At 35.0% G+C, this 16,147-nt stretch overlaps 1 protein-coding gene across 3 annotated transcripts in view; it reads left to right on the top strand.

Annotated features, from left to right (window-relative positions):
* The first annotated feature begins 977 nt into the window (after positions 1-977).
* Positions 978-16,147, top strand: part of LOC129084987 (solute carrier organic anion transporter family member 1B3-like) — a 51,672-nt gene continuing 36,502 nt past the window's right edge. For all 3 annotated transcript variants that reach the window (XM_054591373.1, XM_054591374.1, XM_054591371.1), the window contains exons 1-4: positions 978-1,048; positions 2,259-2,334; positions 3,009-3,206; positions 5,414-5,562. In XM_054591373.1, coding sequence (XP_054447348.1) covers positions 5,476-5,562 — 87 coding nt within the window. In that variant the 5' untranslated portion in view covers positions 978-1,048; positions 2,259-2,334; positions 3,009-3,206; positions 5,414-5,475. The remainder of the gene's footprint in view (positions 1,049-2,258; positions 2,335-3,008; positions 3,207-5,413; positions 5,563-16,147) is intronic.

Raw genomic sequence — 16,147 nt, 5'->3', positions numbered from 1 at the left:
GCCTTCTCTCTCTCTCTAATCAATAAAAATAATTTCTTAATTGTCTTTCAGAAGTGATAAGGGGTAACAATGTTTTCATATATATATATCCTCAAATTGCTGTATGTGCATATGAATGTGTATATGGGTAATGCTGTTTCTGCATAATAGTCATATATATGATAGTTATTATTTAGGTGTTCTCTCTGTATAGCTATGTATGATAGATAGCTACATATATATTATAACAAATATACACATTTGTTCATGTGAGATTTAAATTGGGAGACCTCCAGAATAGAGCCCAATGTCTGAGATACAGAGGTAGAGCACAGAACCAAAAATGTTTGACTTAGTGGTTGAGTGAATGAAACTTAACTGCTCCTCAAGAAAACTATCAGTAGGTTCATGTGCCACTCTTCCCTAAAACCTAAGTTAATAGAAGAAAACTATATAACCTTTCTTTCTTCAGGCTTCAGTGTAAGGAATCGATCATAGAGATTAATCTTATAAATTTTGTCATTTTTTAAAATTTGTCACTTGGAAGACTTTCATGAATTGGTGCTTTACTATTTCCTATGGGACACCCAGCGTCCTCCCACATCATGTTAGAACTGCCCCCAGGATCAGGCCAAAAGATATTTTATCTTTTGAATACTAAAATAATCTGCAGATTTTTTTTTTTAGAAAAAGGCCTTGAACTGTTTTCTATTTGGAAGGATTTTAACTACCTTGGATAATCTGTTGTATTTGTATATTTAAAGAAGAAAATCTTATGCAATCAATGTAATTTATTAAACAAATATGTTATTCTTAGAAACTTAATACTTGAACTTTTACAGAAAAATATTTTATAAATTCTGACAAGTATAATCTTTAAAATTCAGGAGTTTAGAACAGCTTCTTAGAATAGCTAGTTAATTTTCTTCTATCTGCCTCGGACAATGACCTGATGGTTAATCATCATTGTACTGATAAAGAAAGAAAAGCCACTAACTATTTAAAAACAGACTTTAAAAACAGTTAATGGGCTGGTCTTCTCATTGCTGCTGTGGGATTCTGAGTTCAGGTAAGAACCTTTGAGATTCTCTAATTTCAATGATCTTTCTATGTGGAAAATTCCACAAATTTCAAAGACAAAATGTTTTGATGGACATGATAAATATTACATACTTTATTCCTGTGTCTTCTTTACATTTATGCTCTAAGCTCTTACAATCTATTAAATATCCTTTCTGGACATAGATGAGCCTCTGGATTGTATATCTTAAAAACAAAATCAGACATTTATTATTTAAATATAAAGTTTGAAAACCTGTTCCCATTACTTTCTATATAACTGGAACTTCAAGTCTGAAAAATGGACCCCTGGTTACCTTCTCAAAATATGTTACAAGGCAATTATTTTCACTAACTACATGAAATTATGAGGCCTACCCTCTATTTCTTTGATTCCATCACTATTATATAATGTGAGGTAGTAAGTTAGTTGACAAACATTAATGGAAAGTGTCTCAATGTTGCTTACCCACCTCTTGTTTCATTTTTTCAACTCGAGTTTGACTCAAGATGAGGGAAAAGTTTTCTAGATAATTTTATCTCTGAACAAAAGAAAAAAATCTGATCAGCACAGTTCCTGATACAAATGAAAGACTCAATAAATGTTAGTTTCCCTCTCCCATTCAGGAAGGTGGCTACTCTAATAAGACAATTGTTATCGTCAAAGTAAGGTGGAGCATGAGGAAGTCCCCCATAAAAGGGCTAAGAAGTTAATAAATGCTGTGTCTCTTTTTCCCCCCTCTGTTCCCAGGTACGTGGTAGAAATTGGGCCACTTGCTTGCACAGATTTTTCTATTATCCCTCCAACAGTAAAAGCTTTACACCAATAAGCAGAGGCTGGTGAGATTCTGCCCAACACTCCACCCCAATCCAACTAGGCAGATCTGCACTGTTCTGCTCAGGGAAGAATTGCAGTGCTCGGTCTGAATGCCTCTGATACTGTCTTATAAATATAGCATGTCCCCAAAACTCATTTGTATGTCATTTGTTTGAAACTCTGAGAGAAAATACGTCCATAGAAAACTAGGGTAAAATGTCTCCAAGTCAGGCTTAAAGTGCCATCCATGTTTAAGTGGAGAGTGAGCTATTTAGTCAATCCTATATTGATAGCCCAACTTTCTAACTGCTTTGTAGTTACTTATTACAGTTTAATTTCTAAGAAATGAGAGTAAAGGTGTCTGCACTTCCAACTTTTTTCCTGGATTTTTTTTTTCTCCAAGTGTCTAGGGGAAAAGTATGGAATAGAAGTTTGTGAAAGCTGTGGAAATACAGGAAAAGTAATAACTGTATTACAAGGTCTGTTCTCCAAGGGAGCGATATGCAGCATGGGAGAGGTTATTTCAAATGGGAAAATATCTGAGCGGGGTGACTTGGGGCAGGATTACAACCGAGCGATGAGGAAGAACCTTAGAGGTTCATAAAGCATAGGGAGAGCTGAGAGTGTCTTCTTTTTAGGGACAGTGGTCCATAGGGCTGAAGGTGCTTGTGGGTGGTGTACTTGGGAAATGAGACTAAAAACAAGGGCTGCATTAAGTTTGTGAAGAATCTCAAATAGGGAGCATGAATATTATTTTGTATGGTTCAAGGATCCTCTGAAAAATTTGAGAATATCTATGATGTGCATAGGATATTGAAAAGACAGGGAGAGAAGATAATCATGATTTAATTAATTTCAAGAAGCAAGGCTATGAGTGGTGAGATAATAGTATTCAAGAATATTTGTTCTTAAGAACTCATGGGCATGGACAACAGTGTGGTGATTGCCAAGGCAGAGTGGGGGATGGGTGGAGGTGTAAGAGAATATGGGGGGATAAACGGTAATGGAAAAAATACAATAAAAATAATGTAAAAAAATAATATTTGTTCACTTGCCAAAAAAAACAAACATAGAAACCTAAAGTTTAAAAATCATTCCTAGAACATTTGCAATGATAAGATTAAGTGATAAGGCATTGTTTTCTAACATTTAGATCCTGAGAGAAGATACCGAGATATTCATGAGTGAAATGACATGAAATTTATCAAAAGGCTGCTGAGGACTTTGGGACCACCAAACTATTGATTTTCTCTTCCCTTTGCTCCACTCAGTAACTGCATAGGCACAAACATATCTGGAGCACATGCAAAAAGCGAAATAAGAACTGAGATTCACTTAGATGCACAGAGGCGTGAGTTTCTGCAGTCATGCTTGTGTTATATGGTGTTATATACTGTGTTACCACTTTTGATAATATATTTAGATAGTTATTTCTATATTTACACATTATTCAATACATATACATTATATATATTTGTGGTCTTTATGTATTTATAATGTAAGAAATCAATAAATCTTTCTTGAAGAAAATAAATAAAATATAGAGTCAGTCCTTGTTATTTGTGGATTCTGGGACAGCAAATTTGCCACCTCACTAAAATTTATTTGTAACCCCAAAATCAATGCTGCAAAGTGGTAAAACTTTGAATTGTCTAACACACATGTTCCCAGCTGAGGTCAAACAAGGTGTGGCTCTGCTTTCTAGTTTCAGCTCTCCTACTGCAAACAAGCATCCTCTTTGTAGTCTATTTAGTGTCATATATTTGTGCTCTCAGTTGGTGATTCTGCTGTTAAAGCAGCTCAGTAGCCTAGTGCTGAGGTGCTGCCTGGTGTTCCAAGGTGAGATGTGCCTGACAAAAAAAGTATGTTGCATACCCTTTCTCAGGTGTGTGCTGCACGGTGCTGTGGGCCACAAAGTCAACATTAATAGATCGACAAAATAAATTAAATAAAATGTCTTTAAACAGAAGTACACATGAAACAAGGTTATATATTGATTAGCTAAAGAAAATGTTGTGACACAGGAATGTAGCCCTGCCTTTCCCCCAGGATCAATGTTCACTGTTTGCTAATTCAGTGTTTGCAGCACCAGTTAGAATGTAACCACTGCAAAAATGAGAATCAACTTTACATAGAATATCCTTGAATATATTGTTTAATTACTGCCCCATTAATAATCATATGTCTATACTTAACGTGTGTTTCTACATAGATGTTATTTTAGATACATAAATGTGTGTTATGCACACCGATATATAAGCAGAAATACTTTTCCTAAACCTCTGTGAAGAACCCATAATCTATGTAAAAGAGCAAATCTAAGACACAAGTGGACTCATTTTACTAGTTTTTAAATTAGTGAATTAATAACTCTCAAAATTATAATTCCCCTTAATTTTTGACTTCAAAAATCCTGTAAGAATCAATCCTACAGCTATGATCACATAAATAAAATGATCTATTAATAAGGTTTTCTAGTAAGAAATAATTAGGTACAACCTAAATATTTATGAACAGGCAACTAGCTAGTTGTGGACAATGTGAGACCCTTTAACCATATGAAAACTGAGAAGGCCACTTATTAATATAAGATTAAGTATATGAAGAAGGCTAAAAAGGTAGAGAACGATGTTAATGGCATGCTGCCATTGTGTTTAAAACAAGGAAAATATTATGTATTTAATTTTAAAAATACATTTCCAGGTAAGATTCACTAAAAGCTGATAACCTTAGTCCTCAGAAACTAGATGCTAGGGGAATGTGGCTTAAAAATGCTAGGAAGAATTTTTAATATACACATGGCTTTTTGATCTGTTGTGCTTTCAAGTACATGCATTTATTTTCTCTTCAAAAATAAATTAGCAGGCGTGGTGTTGGTTGTATAGTGGTTAGCATAGCTGCCTTCCAAAAATAAATTAACAAAGTTACAATAAAGCAGGATCATGATGGTGACAATCTCAAGTATGGACAGAGGCTGTCTGAGAGGTACTTAGAGTGCACTATTTTGTTGTGTATTGTTTTTAACAAATCCAAACTCTACCAATTCTTCAAGTTCCAGAGGTATGGCCTCCATGAAACCTTCTCAGGCCACTCCAGTTACAACTCATTACATTATTTTTCTACCTGTTTTGACTATCTCCTCTGTGCAAGGCGCTGCTTGACACTTTGTAAAGTTATAAAGATAAATTAAACATGTATTTGCCCTCCTAAATCTTATAATGTAGATATATAAGAAAATATTTTAATATGTCTTTTCGCTATTTTAAAAATTTTGTTCCTCTACCCTAGTGTGTTATTTTATATTTATTTGTTGTTTCAATTTTATTTCCATACATTTATCTTTTAAACTGAATTATAATCTCCTTAAAACTAGTGCTCTGTGTATTTAGCATGTGCGTGTCCAGGATTTCCCTGGCCCAGTGATCAGAGCATAGTAGGCCCTGGATGAGTATTAATGGGTTTATGGATTGATTGACTGATGTTTATTTTGTGGCTTTTCTGATTTCTGAATTGTATATTGCTAAAATGAAATAAGTTACACTTTTTCTCCTTGAATAGGTCGTCATTTTGAACAAAACATCACCAACAATTGAAAACAGTCACACAATATCTGTAGTTCAATGATGGAGCCAAATCAACCTTTGAATAAGACAGTGGAGGCACAACCGTCAAAGAAAAGGAAGAGCAGATGCTGCAGTAGATTCAAGGTGAAATGACCTTCATGTTTTGAAACTAAAATAAGTGAAGGGAAGAATTTTTTTCCTTAAAAAGAAGGCAACCAGTTTTATAAAAAGGTCATTAAATTCAAATTAGAATTTTCAAATGAAGCACACATTGGAATAGTAACAGAGCAATCCATATCTTGATTTAAATCAATGTTAAACCTTAAAAAGATATAGTTTTGGAGATATTCCTCATGGCTAAGAGTTTATTAATGTTAAATATTTAGAAATAATTTCATACATTCTTTTTGATTCTTGATGTACCAGATATTTATAAACGTGATTAAAATAAAAGAAGTTGTTGTATAATGGATAATATGTAAAAGTAGTCTTAGAATTGACCTATAAACAGAGAAGATTAATTGGTCTTATGAATCACTTTGTAGGCTTGACCTATTTACATTTTGTAGAGGAAAGCATTTTTTATTTTAATAACTTAAATATTGTCTAATGGAAAAGAGATCTGCAATAACACTCAAAAAACCTGGCCCAAAGACCTAGTTGCTGACTTAGGGAAACCGTTTAATTTTCCCATATGCAAGTTAGTAAAAGTAATAATCCTTCCTCCTGCTTTTGTCACAAAACTGTGAGACACTCAATTATATAGACTCTATCGGGGATTTTCAGAGATACAAAAGAGTACACCTTGAATACAGTTGTAAAGACACCAAGACTCAGGGAAATTGAAAATTTGCCTCAAGTCATCTTGCTTGTAAATCAAAAGGCCTTGAACCCAGCAGTGGAATTGCTGGGTCAAAAGACAGTTCCATTCTGTTTTCTACAGTGGTTGCACCAGTCTGCATTCCCACCAACACTGTACTAGGGTTCCCTTTTCTTCACAACCTCACCAGCACTTGTTGTTTGCTGATTTGGTTATTATGATGGCCACTCTGACCAGTGTGAAGTGGTATCTCATTGTGGTTTTAATTTGCATCTCTCTGATGGCTAGTGATGCTGAGCATCCTTTCATATGTCTCTGGGACCTCTGTATGTCCTTTGCCCATTTTTTAATTGGGCTATTTGTCTTCCTGGAGTGGAGTCGTATGAGTTCCTTATGTATTTTGGAGATCAAACCCTTGTCCAAAGTATCATTTGCAAATACATTTTCCCATACGGTTGTTTCCCTTTTCACTTTGCTGATGTTTTCTTTAGCTGTGCTGAAGGTTTTTATTTTGATGAAGTCCCATTTGCTTATTCTTTCCTTTATGTCCCTTGCTCTGGGGACATATCTGTGAAATACCAATTCAAAAAAACCTATGCACCCCAGTGTTCATAGCAGCACAATTTACAATAGCCAAGTGTTGGAAGCAACCTAAGTGCCCATCAGTAAATGAGTGGATCAAAAAACTATGGTGCATTTACACAATGGAATACTACACAGCAGAAAGAAAGGAGCTCCTACCCTTCATTACAGCATGGGTGGATCTGGGGAGCATTATGCTAAGTGAAATAGGCAAGGCAGTGAAAGAGAAATATCATATGATTTCACCTATAAGTGGAACCTAATCAACAAAAAAAATGTAAGCAAAATATAACCAGAGTCATTGAAATAAAGAACAAACTGACAGTAACCAGAGGAGAGGAGGGAGGAGATAACAGGGAGAAAAAGAGGAAGGGTCATCAAGGAATGTGTATAAAGGACATGTGGACAAAGCCAAAACAAGGTAGGATCAAAGGTAGGACATAGGGATGGGTGAGGTAAGAGTAAATGAAGAAAACTGTACTTGAATAATGATAAAAAAAAATTTAAAAAGCAAGTATCCAAATATAAATAAATAATTGGATTTTAAAATTAAAAGAGAACCCTTGAACCCAAGTCAAAATGCCTTTAAACCCACTTAAGGAAGTCTTGAAGAAATAAAAAAGTCATGCCTGACTTTTACTCATATTGTAGGAGTTTGCCTCAAATTTGTTATCTAGCCGAATAAAAAGACCACAGAGATCACTCTCAATTGCAGTAATGTTATACAAAGTCCCTTTTAACTTTGTCCAGGGAACATAAATTCTGTTTGTTTTTAGAGATTGCTGGCAAAGTCTCTTCTGATGAAATATTTTAATAATATTTAAGTAAAATGGCAGTCACAAAGAAAAGGTATCAGTAAAATGCAGTTGTGTTACATTCTATTGTTTGTGGAAAACATGGCATGCTGGATTCTTTGTTTTTAAACACTAAGGGTTATAGTGATTTTATTTGCACATGCATAGTAAGGTGACAACAAACTGGCTGAGGCAAATGAACAGAGTGGTCCCTTGAAGCATATTTGGAGAAAAGTTTGCAAATTAGCAGTGTGTGTAAAGTTTGTTCATTGAAGGCCAATAATGAAAATTAGGGGAATGATAATAATAATAATAGCCAAAATGTATGGAACACTTAGTATATACTACACACTCTTCTAGTGTTTCACTTGTATTTACCTCTTGGATTTTTACCATAATTTCTTACCCCAATTCTGTCAGGCAGATGCCATTATCTCCCTTTTACAGATGAAAAAACTTAGATGCAGAGAGGGCAAATGACTTCCTCAAGGTCCCCAAATTCAAAATATTCGTACCTTCAAGATGTTCTGGTGAACAGGAATTTGTAAGTGGACTATTCAATAGTCTTACTCATTCTATACTAGTGGTCAGTCAAATACTTCTCATGGACACACACATGTTGTTACTGACATGCCTAAACAGACTCAGCAGGCTGAAACTGTAGATGCAAATATATAAAAGAGACTTTTTAAATAATGCTAGTATTGTTTGATTCTTTCTTACCCCCTTTCCTTCAATTTTTGAACCCATCAAACTAAATTATAAAGACCCTGCCAATAGACCCTTCATCTTTATACTTGTCATTTCTGCACTTCAGATTTCTGGTACCTCTATGTTATAATGAAAATTCTTTAACAAGACAAAAATAATGTATCATTGTCTAAAAACAAAAAAAATAGGGCCAAAGTACAAAGTTCCCCCTTCCTGCCTTCGTTCCCCACCCCCCCCCCCAGAAATAACCAGAAAAATTATCTCCTATTAACCAATAGTTTTTATATTCCATAGTTTTCCTCTGGTTCACTTTCCTCCAGCCATATTAGCCTGTTTGCTATTTCTCAAAAATGCTAAGCATGCTTCTGACTGGGTGAAGTTTGCACTTGCTGTTTCCTCCCTTGAAATGTTCAACTTCCAGATATCTTGCCCCTTCCTCTCATTCAAATCTCTGTTTAAACACTACCTCATGCCTGACCACCCCATATAAAACAGCATTTCCTATCCAATTTGGTTATGACTCTTTAACCAAATTGATTTTTATAGCATTTACCATCACTGACACAAACACACAAATTGTGTATGCACCCTTCATGGCTTAAAACACAAATTTATTATAGTTCTGTTATAATCTTAGAGTTCTAAAGTTGAGAAGTCTGAAATGGGCCTCACTGGACTAAAACCAAGGAGTGGCAGGGCTGTGTTCCTTTCGGGACCTTCTCAGAGATGATCTATGTCCTTGTCTTTTGCAACTTCTGGAGGCTGCCAGCAGTTCTCAACTCAGCTCTCTTCAGTATTCAAAGCTATTAGTCAGGCATTTCTCACTTTTACAATGACACTTCTGCCTCCCTTTTACACATTTAAAAAAACCTTGTGATTACATTCAGTCAACAAGGATAATATAGTATCATCTCTTTGAAGTCATATCCCTTTGCCATGTTAACTAATATATTTATAGGAAGGCAGAATAATGGCCCCTATCTCCCAACCCTTGTGTATGTATATCTATTTACTTACTCTGTATATCTATATACAGAGGTGGTTAGTCCATTTTTCATGCTATTTATGTTACTGTATGAATATATCATAATTTACTTCTCTATGGGCATTTAGACTGTTTTCAGTGATTTTATATTATAAATAATGTTGGTATGAATATTCTCATGCATATCTCCTGGTATACCCAGAGTTTTTCTTGCCAATACTTTTAACTGAAATTTCTAGAACATAGAGTATATAAATATTCAATTTTACAAGATAATGATAAATTGTTATTTGAGTGGTCACACTACCTTTTTGATCGCCAGGAATTTATAAGAGAAAATCAGGATACACGTTCTCTCCAGTACTTGGCATCATTAGACTTCCTGATTTTTGCCATGCAAAGGACTATTTTAGTAATTTATTTTCAGACAATTTATTGCTACTGCATACACATGCAACTGCTTTGTATTGAAATACAACTTTTTGAATGATGATTTTGCATTCTGCATCTTTACTAAGTTACTAGTAATTTACTAGTTCCTCTTTGTGGAATCTCTAGAATTTTCTATATATAAGACCATGTCAACTGAAAAGAAGGATAGTTTTACTTCTTCATTTATAAACTGTATACATTTTATTTACTTGGCTAGTTCCTCTGGTTAGAACTTCCAGTACTGACTGTATTAAGTAGAAGAAGAGATAGGTGGCATGCTTGCCTTGTTCCTGACCTTGGAGGAAAAGCTTTCAGTGTTTTCACCATTGAGTGTGTAAACTTTGGGTTTTTCCTATATGGCCTTTGTTATGTTGAGGTACTTTCTTTTATTCCTCATTTGTTGACTGTTTTTGTCATGGAAAAGTGTTGAATGCTGTCAAATGTTTTTTCTGCATCTGTTGATATGATAGTGTGGTTTTGTCTTTCATTTTGATAATATGATGGATTCCACTGATTGATTTTCATACGTTGCACCAGATGTGCATACCCGATTTAAATTCCACTTGGTCAAAGTGTATAATCCCTGTAGTGTCGTTGGATTCTGTTTGCTAGTATTCTGTTGAGGAGTTTTGCATCGATATTCATCAGGGATATTGATCTGTAGTTTTCTTCTCTTGTAGTGTCTTTGTCTAGCTTTGATATCAGGGTAGAGTGGCCTGATAAGATGAATTTGAAAGTGTTCCCTCCTCATAGATTCTTTGAAAGAGTTTGAGAAAGATTAGCATTCATTTTCTTTTCCTTGGCGTTTGATGGAATTTCCCGTATAGCCAACTGGTCCTGGGCTTTCTTTGTTGGAAGTTTTTTGATTACTGCTTCAACTTTCTCGTTAGATTTAGATCTACTTAGATTTTTTATTTCTTCATTCTTCAATCTTAGTAGGGTGTGTATTTCTACTAATTTATTCATTTTTTAAGATTATCTGATTTGTTGGCATATAATTATTCATAGTAGTCTCATAATTTATTTTATCTCTGTGACATCATTTATAATGTTTCCTATTTTATTTATAATGTTAACTATTTGAATCTTCTCCCTTTTTCTTAGTTAATCTAGTAAGGGTTAGTCAATTTTATTGATCTCTTCAAAATCAGTTCTTAGTTTCATTGATTTTTTTTCTACTCACTTTTTCATTTGTCTCTATTCTTTATTATTTCCTTCTGATAACTTTGGGTTTAGTTCTTCTTTTTCTAGGTCCTTGAGGTATAAGTTAAGATTGTTGATTTGAGATCTTTATTTTTAATGCAACCTTTTGTTACTATAAACTTTCTCCTTAACCCTGCTTTTACTATATCCTAAATGGTTTGATGTGTTGTATTTTCAATTTCATATGTCTTCAAATATTTTCTAAATGCTTTCATGATTTCTTCTTTGATCCATAGGTTGTTTAATAGAATGTTGTTAATTTCCACATATTTGTGGATTTTCCTGTGTTTCTCCTGCTATTGATTTCTAGTTTCATTCCATTATGGTCAGAAAAGAGACATTATCTGATTTCAATCTTATTACATTTGTTAAGACTGTTTTTTGGCCTAACATGTGGTCTATCTTGGAGAATGTTTCATTTGTACTTGAGAAAAATGTATATCCTTCTGCTGTTGGGTGGAGTGTTCTGTATATATCTAACTCCAACTAGATCCAATTGACTTATGGTTTTAAGTCCAATTATTCCTTATTGATTTTCTGGCTGGTTGTTCATATTGAAAGTATGGTATAAATCTCTTACTCTTATTGTGTTTCTATTTCTACCTTTAGTTCTCTCAATGTTTGCTTCACATATTTGGGTATTCTAATGTCAGATGCATATGTATATTTATAATTGTTCTATCTTCCTAATGAATTAACTCTTTATCATTATGTAATTTCTTTTTTATCTTGTGACAGTTTTTGTCTTGAAGTCTATTTTGTCTGATATAATCATGGCTACCCTGATCTCTTTAGATTGTTTGCATGGAATATCTTTTTCCACTTGTTTGGGCATCCAGAACAAAAATACCATGGACTGAATGGCTTAACCAACAAATATTTATTTCTCACAGTTCTGGAGGCTGGAAAATACACACTGGCAGATTAGGTGTCTGGTGACGGTCTACTTCTTGATTCATGAAGGGCTATCTTCTCAATGTGTCTTTATATGTTGGAAAAAGGTATGAGAGCTCTCTGGGCATCTTTTATAAGGGCATTGATCTCATTTATATGGATTCTATACAGGGAGAGGCAAGAGTAGATTTATAGTTGTCAGATGCAAAACACAGAGTTTATTCTCATTTTATTTTTTATTAATTATTGTATTATTTTCCATATGAATAACTATAAAGCCATATTTGCTCCACCCTGTATTTCCTTTACTAGGAAATTTTATAATCTGGTATGTTTTTGTTTTGCTATTTATCACCCATTCACTTTAACTTGTAGGATTCCCATCTGTGTTTCTTGCAGGGCAGATGTAGTGGTGATGAATTCCCTTAGCATTTCTTATTAAGAAAGTCTTCATTTCTCCTTTGTTAAGGACAATTTTGCTGGATATAATATTCTTGGTTAGCAGTCTTTTCCCTTCAGTACTCTGAATATTTCATCCCACTCCCTTTTAGCTTGCAAGGCTTTGGCTGAGAAACCTGATGATAATCTATTGGGAATTTCCACATGAGGAGTCAGTTTTCTGTTACTGCTACCAAAACTTTGTCTGTGACTCTCGACAGCTTTATTATGATGTGACTTGAAGTAAGCCTCATTACATTTATCCTACATAGAGTTGTTTGAACTTACTGAATTCATACATAGGTAAATTTCTGCTCAGATTGAGGGACAGTTTGACCATTATGTCTTCAATTAATTTCTCTGCCCCTTTCTCTCTTCCTTTTTCTGGTTCTCTCCTAACGCATATGTGGTTCTGCTTGAGGGCATCCCATGAGTCTTTTCAGTTCTCTCACTCACTCGAGTTTGTTCATTCATTTTTCTGTCTGGTCAAATTTGCTATTCTGTGTGAATTTTTCAATTCAAATTATGTGTTCTTCAGTTCCATAATTTCTCTCTGATTTTTCTTCATAGTTTCTATTTCTTTGTTAATATTCTCATTTTGTTTTTCCATAATTTTAAAATTTTTTTTCAGTTAAATGTGTATCTGTACTGCCTTTTAATTCTTTAGACATACTTATGATGGTAAATTTCAACTCTTTTTTGACAATTCATACACTTTTGTTTATTTAAAGGAAACTTCGGGAGATTTAACTTGTTTCTTTAAATGTGTGTGATTCTCTTTTCCTTTATATGTCTTGTTACATTTTGTTGGAATTTTGGCATTTCAGTAACCAGCCAGCTCTCTCAGAATTTGTGGTCTGGTTTTGTATAGGAATGATTTTCACTACTCAGTCACGCAATTCTGGAGCCCTCCCAAGCTTTTTCTAGGTGTATGTCTTTCTGTTATTTGAAAACATGTGCTGTTTTCACTTAGGAGCTTCCCCTGGTGTCTGTCTGAGATGCTGCAGCCCTGCTGGTATTGTAGTAAATTACAATACTGGCGCTCCATCTAGTGTCAGATCGTGGTAGTGCAGATCTCGTACGTGATTTATCATTGTTCTGAAATTCTCAACGTAGAAACTCAATCCTGTCAGCGCTTGGACACAGATGAGTTCTTCAAGCAAACCCCATTGAGTCAGAACATTGGACATAAGTTCTACTTTTTTTCTTTCTGCATGGAAAACACAGGAGTTGGAAATTTTGTCCCAATTGTACCAACCATGCTTAGTGAGGAAAATGCTCTGGTCAGAGTTGAGAGGTCACAAATTTTCCTACGGGGCTCTCATATGGTTGGCTTTAAACTACCTACATGCAGAAATTTTTTAACTGATTTCTGGATTTTTCAGAGACATTTGCTTGGTTTTTAAATCCATATCTCCATAGGGGAAGGAGAAAGGGCTTTTGATTCTGCCATTTTGCTGACATCACTACCACACACACAAGATCAGACAAAAGTAGGTTTACACTTGTTTGTATGGAAGACAATACAGTAACTAATAAATATGAATTCAAGAATAAACTCTGTTTCATATACTCACAACAGTAAATCTACTTTTGACCTACCATGCATTTTTTAAAAATGTTTTGATACCAATAACATGATTTTTTAAATGATTAGAACCTGAAATTTTTTCATTTCTGTTCTATGATGTAAGACTGTATATGATTCTACAGTTGTCAGAATTGACTCTCCTTGAAAACCTTAATAATTTTATTTCACTTCATTGGACAAATTTAACAAGTTTCTCCTATGTGTCTTGTTTTCCTTGTACCTGTATAGTTAAATTTGTTTGGATATCTTTCTACTTTTTGTGTTTCACTCTTCAATAACTCTGTATCTTATTTAAGAATTCTTGATTATTTGTAATAAGTTGTATAATTTTACCGCTTTCCTCAAGTTCTTTCAACTTCATTGAAAGTTCCCTATATAGGAACTTTCCCTATAGGAAGGAAAATACACACATCCTACTACCAGCCATGGAATGACTGGGTTGGGCCTTTTATCTCTTTCCTCCAAGTATGGACTCATGTAAGACACATAGTAGGTTCTGATTAGACAAAAGTTCGACAAATATTTTTTCAACATTTTTGTACCAAGCAATGTTCCATGCACTGGAGATCTAGCAGTGAATAAAACAAACACAAAACCTCTGTCCTGATGAAAGTTATATTTAAGTAAGGGAAAAATATACAATTAAGAAATAAAATATAATATGAGGGAAAAGTGGTGTAATTTTAAATAGATTGGTCAAGGAAAGCCTCATTGCAAAGCTACATTGAGCAAAAAACCCTCAAAGATATGAGGGAATGAGCAACAGAAATATGACTATGGGGATAAGATTTTCCTGCAAAAAGCAAAGAAAGGACAAGGAACCTGAGGCAATATAAGAAACCTGGAATTCTGTGTTTCTACAGATAAATTTCCAGAAGTAGAATTGCTGAGTCATAAGGCAGTCCCATTTCTAACTTTCCAAGTTACCTCCATACTGCTTTCCACAATGGCTGCACCAGTCTGCATTCCCAACAGTGCATCAAGTTTCCCTTTTCTCCACTCCTCACCAACACTTGTTTGTTTATTTATTGATGATAGACATCCTGACAGAAATATATATATATACACCCATGAATGTATATATACATTGAAGTAATATTCATTGCAATGTTACTTACAATAGCCAAGATTTGAAGCAGCCCAAGTGCCCATCAACAGATGAGTGGATAAAAAAGCTTTGGTACTCAATGGAATACTACTCAGCCATAAAAAACAGGGAAATCTTACCCTTTGCAACAACATGGATGGACCTGGAGAGCATTATGCTAAGTGGAGTAAGCCAGTCAGAGAAAGACAAGCACCATATGATTTCACTCATGTAGAATCTAATGACTAAAATTTTGTTAGTTAACAAACAGAGACAGACTCAGAAAGCAGGATGACAGCTATTGGGGTGGGGAGTTGGGATGCTGGGAAGGAGGGTGGAGGGAATGAGCAAAAAAGAAAAGAAAGAGAAGTGATTTAGAGTTCCGGCCAAGATGGAGGCATAGATAGAGACACTTCACTTCCTTGCACAACTGAAAAGATAACAATCAATTTAAAACAATAAACGATCAGAGCTGCTGGGATAGCACACTGCATGGAACTCCAAAAATATGAAAGAAATATTCATCCCAGCTGGTAGGAGGAACAGAGACGGGCAGACAAGCAGGCAGAGAAGACCCACAGCAAAGGCTGTGGACTGTGTGGGCGAGGAGAGGCTGGCTGACTGGGAAACTAAAGACTCAGAACCTCTAGCTGTAAAATGCTGTGAGGTTTGTGAAGGTGGAAGAAACTCCCAGTCTCACAAAAGAGTTTGTTGGAAAGTGGGGCTAGAGCAGAATGAGCGAGTGGCATTGTTCCCTCTCGGACCCCTCCCCCACAGACAGCCCCACAACGGCAGCAAAGGTTGCCCTATCCTGGTGAATACCTAAGGCTCTGCCCCTTCCAATGAAACAGGTGCATTGAGACAAAGAAATATCACCCAAATGAAAGAACAGATCAAAACTCCAGAAAAAGAGCTAAGCAAGAAGGATATAACCAACCTATCTGATGCAAAGTTCAAAACACTGGTAATCAGGATGCTCACATAATTGATTGAGCATGGTTGCAAAATGAAGGAAGAAATGAAGGTTACATAAAGTGAATTAAAGCAAATATACAGGGAACCAACAGTGAAGGGAAGAAAACCAGAACTTAAATCAACAATATGGAAAAAAAGGAAGAAATAAACATCCAACCGGAACAGAATGAAGAAACAAGAATTCAAAAAAATTAGGAGAGGCTTAGGAACCCCTGGG

Source organism: Pteronotus mesoamericanus, unplaced genomic scaffold (genome assembly GCF_021234165.1).
Source record: "Pteronotus mesoamericanus isolate MK-2021 breed Mesoamerican mustached bat unplaced genomic scaffold, CSHL_Meso_final scaffold_21, whole genome shotgun sequence".
NCBI lineage: Eukaryota > Metazoa > Chordata > Mammalia > Chiroptera > Mormoopidae > Pteronotus > Pteronotus mesoamericanus.
This window is presented reverse-complemented; position numbering and strand designations above follow the sequence as displayed.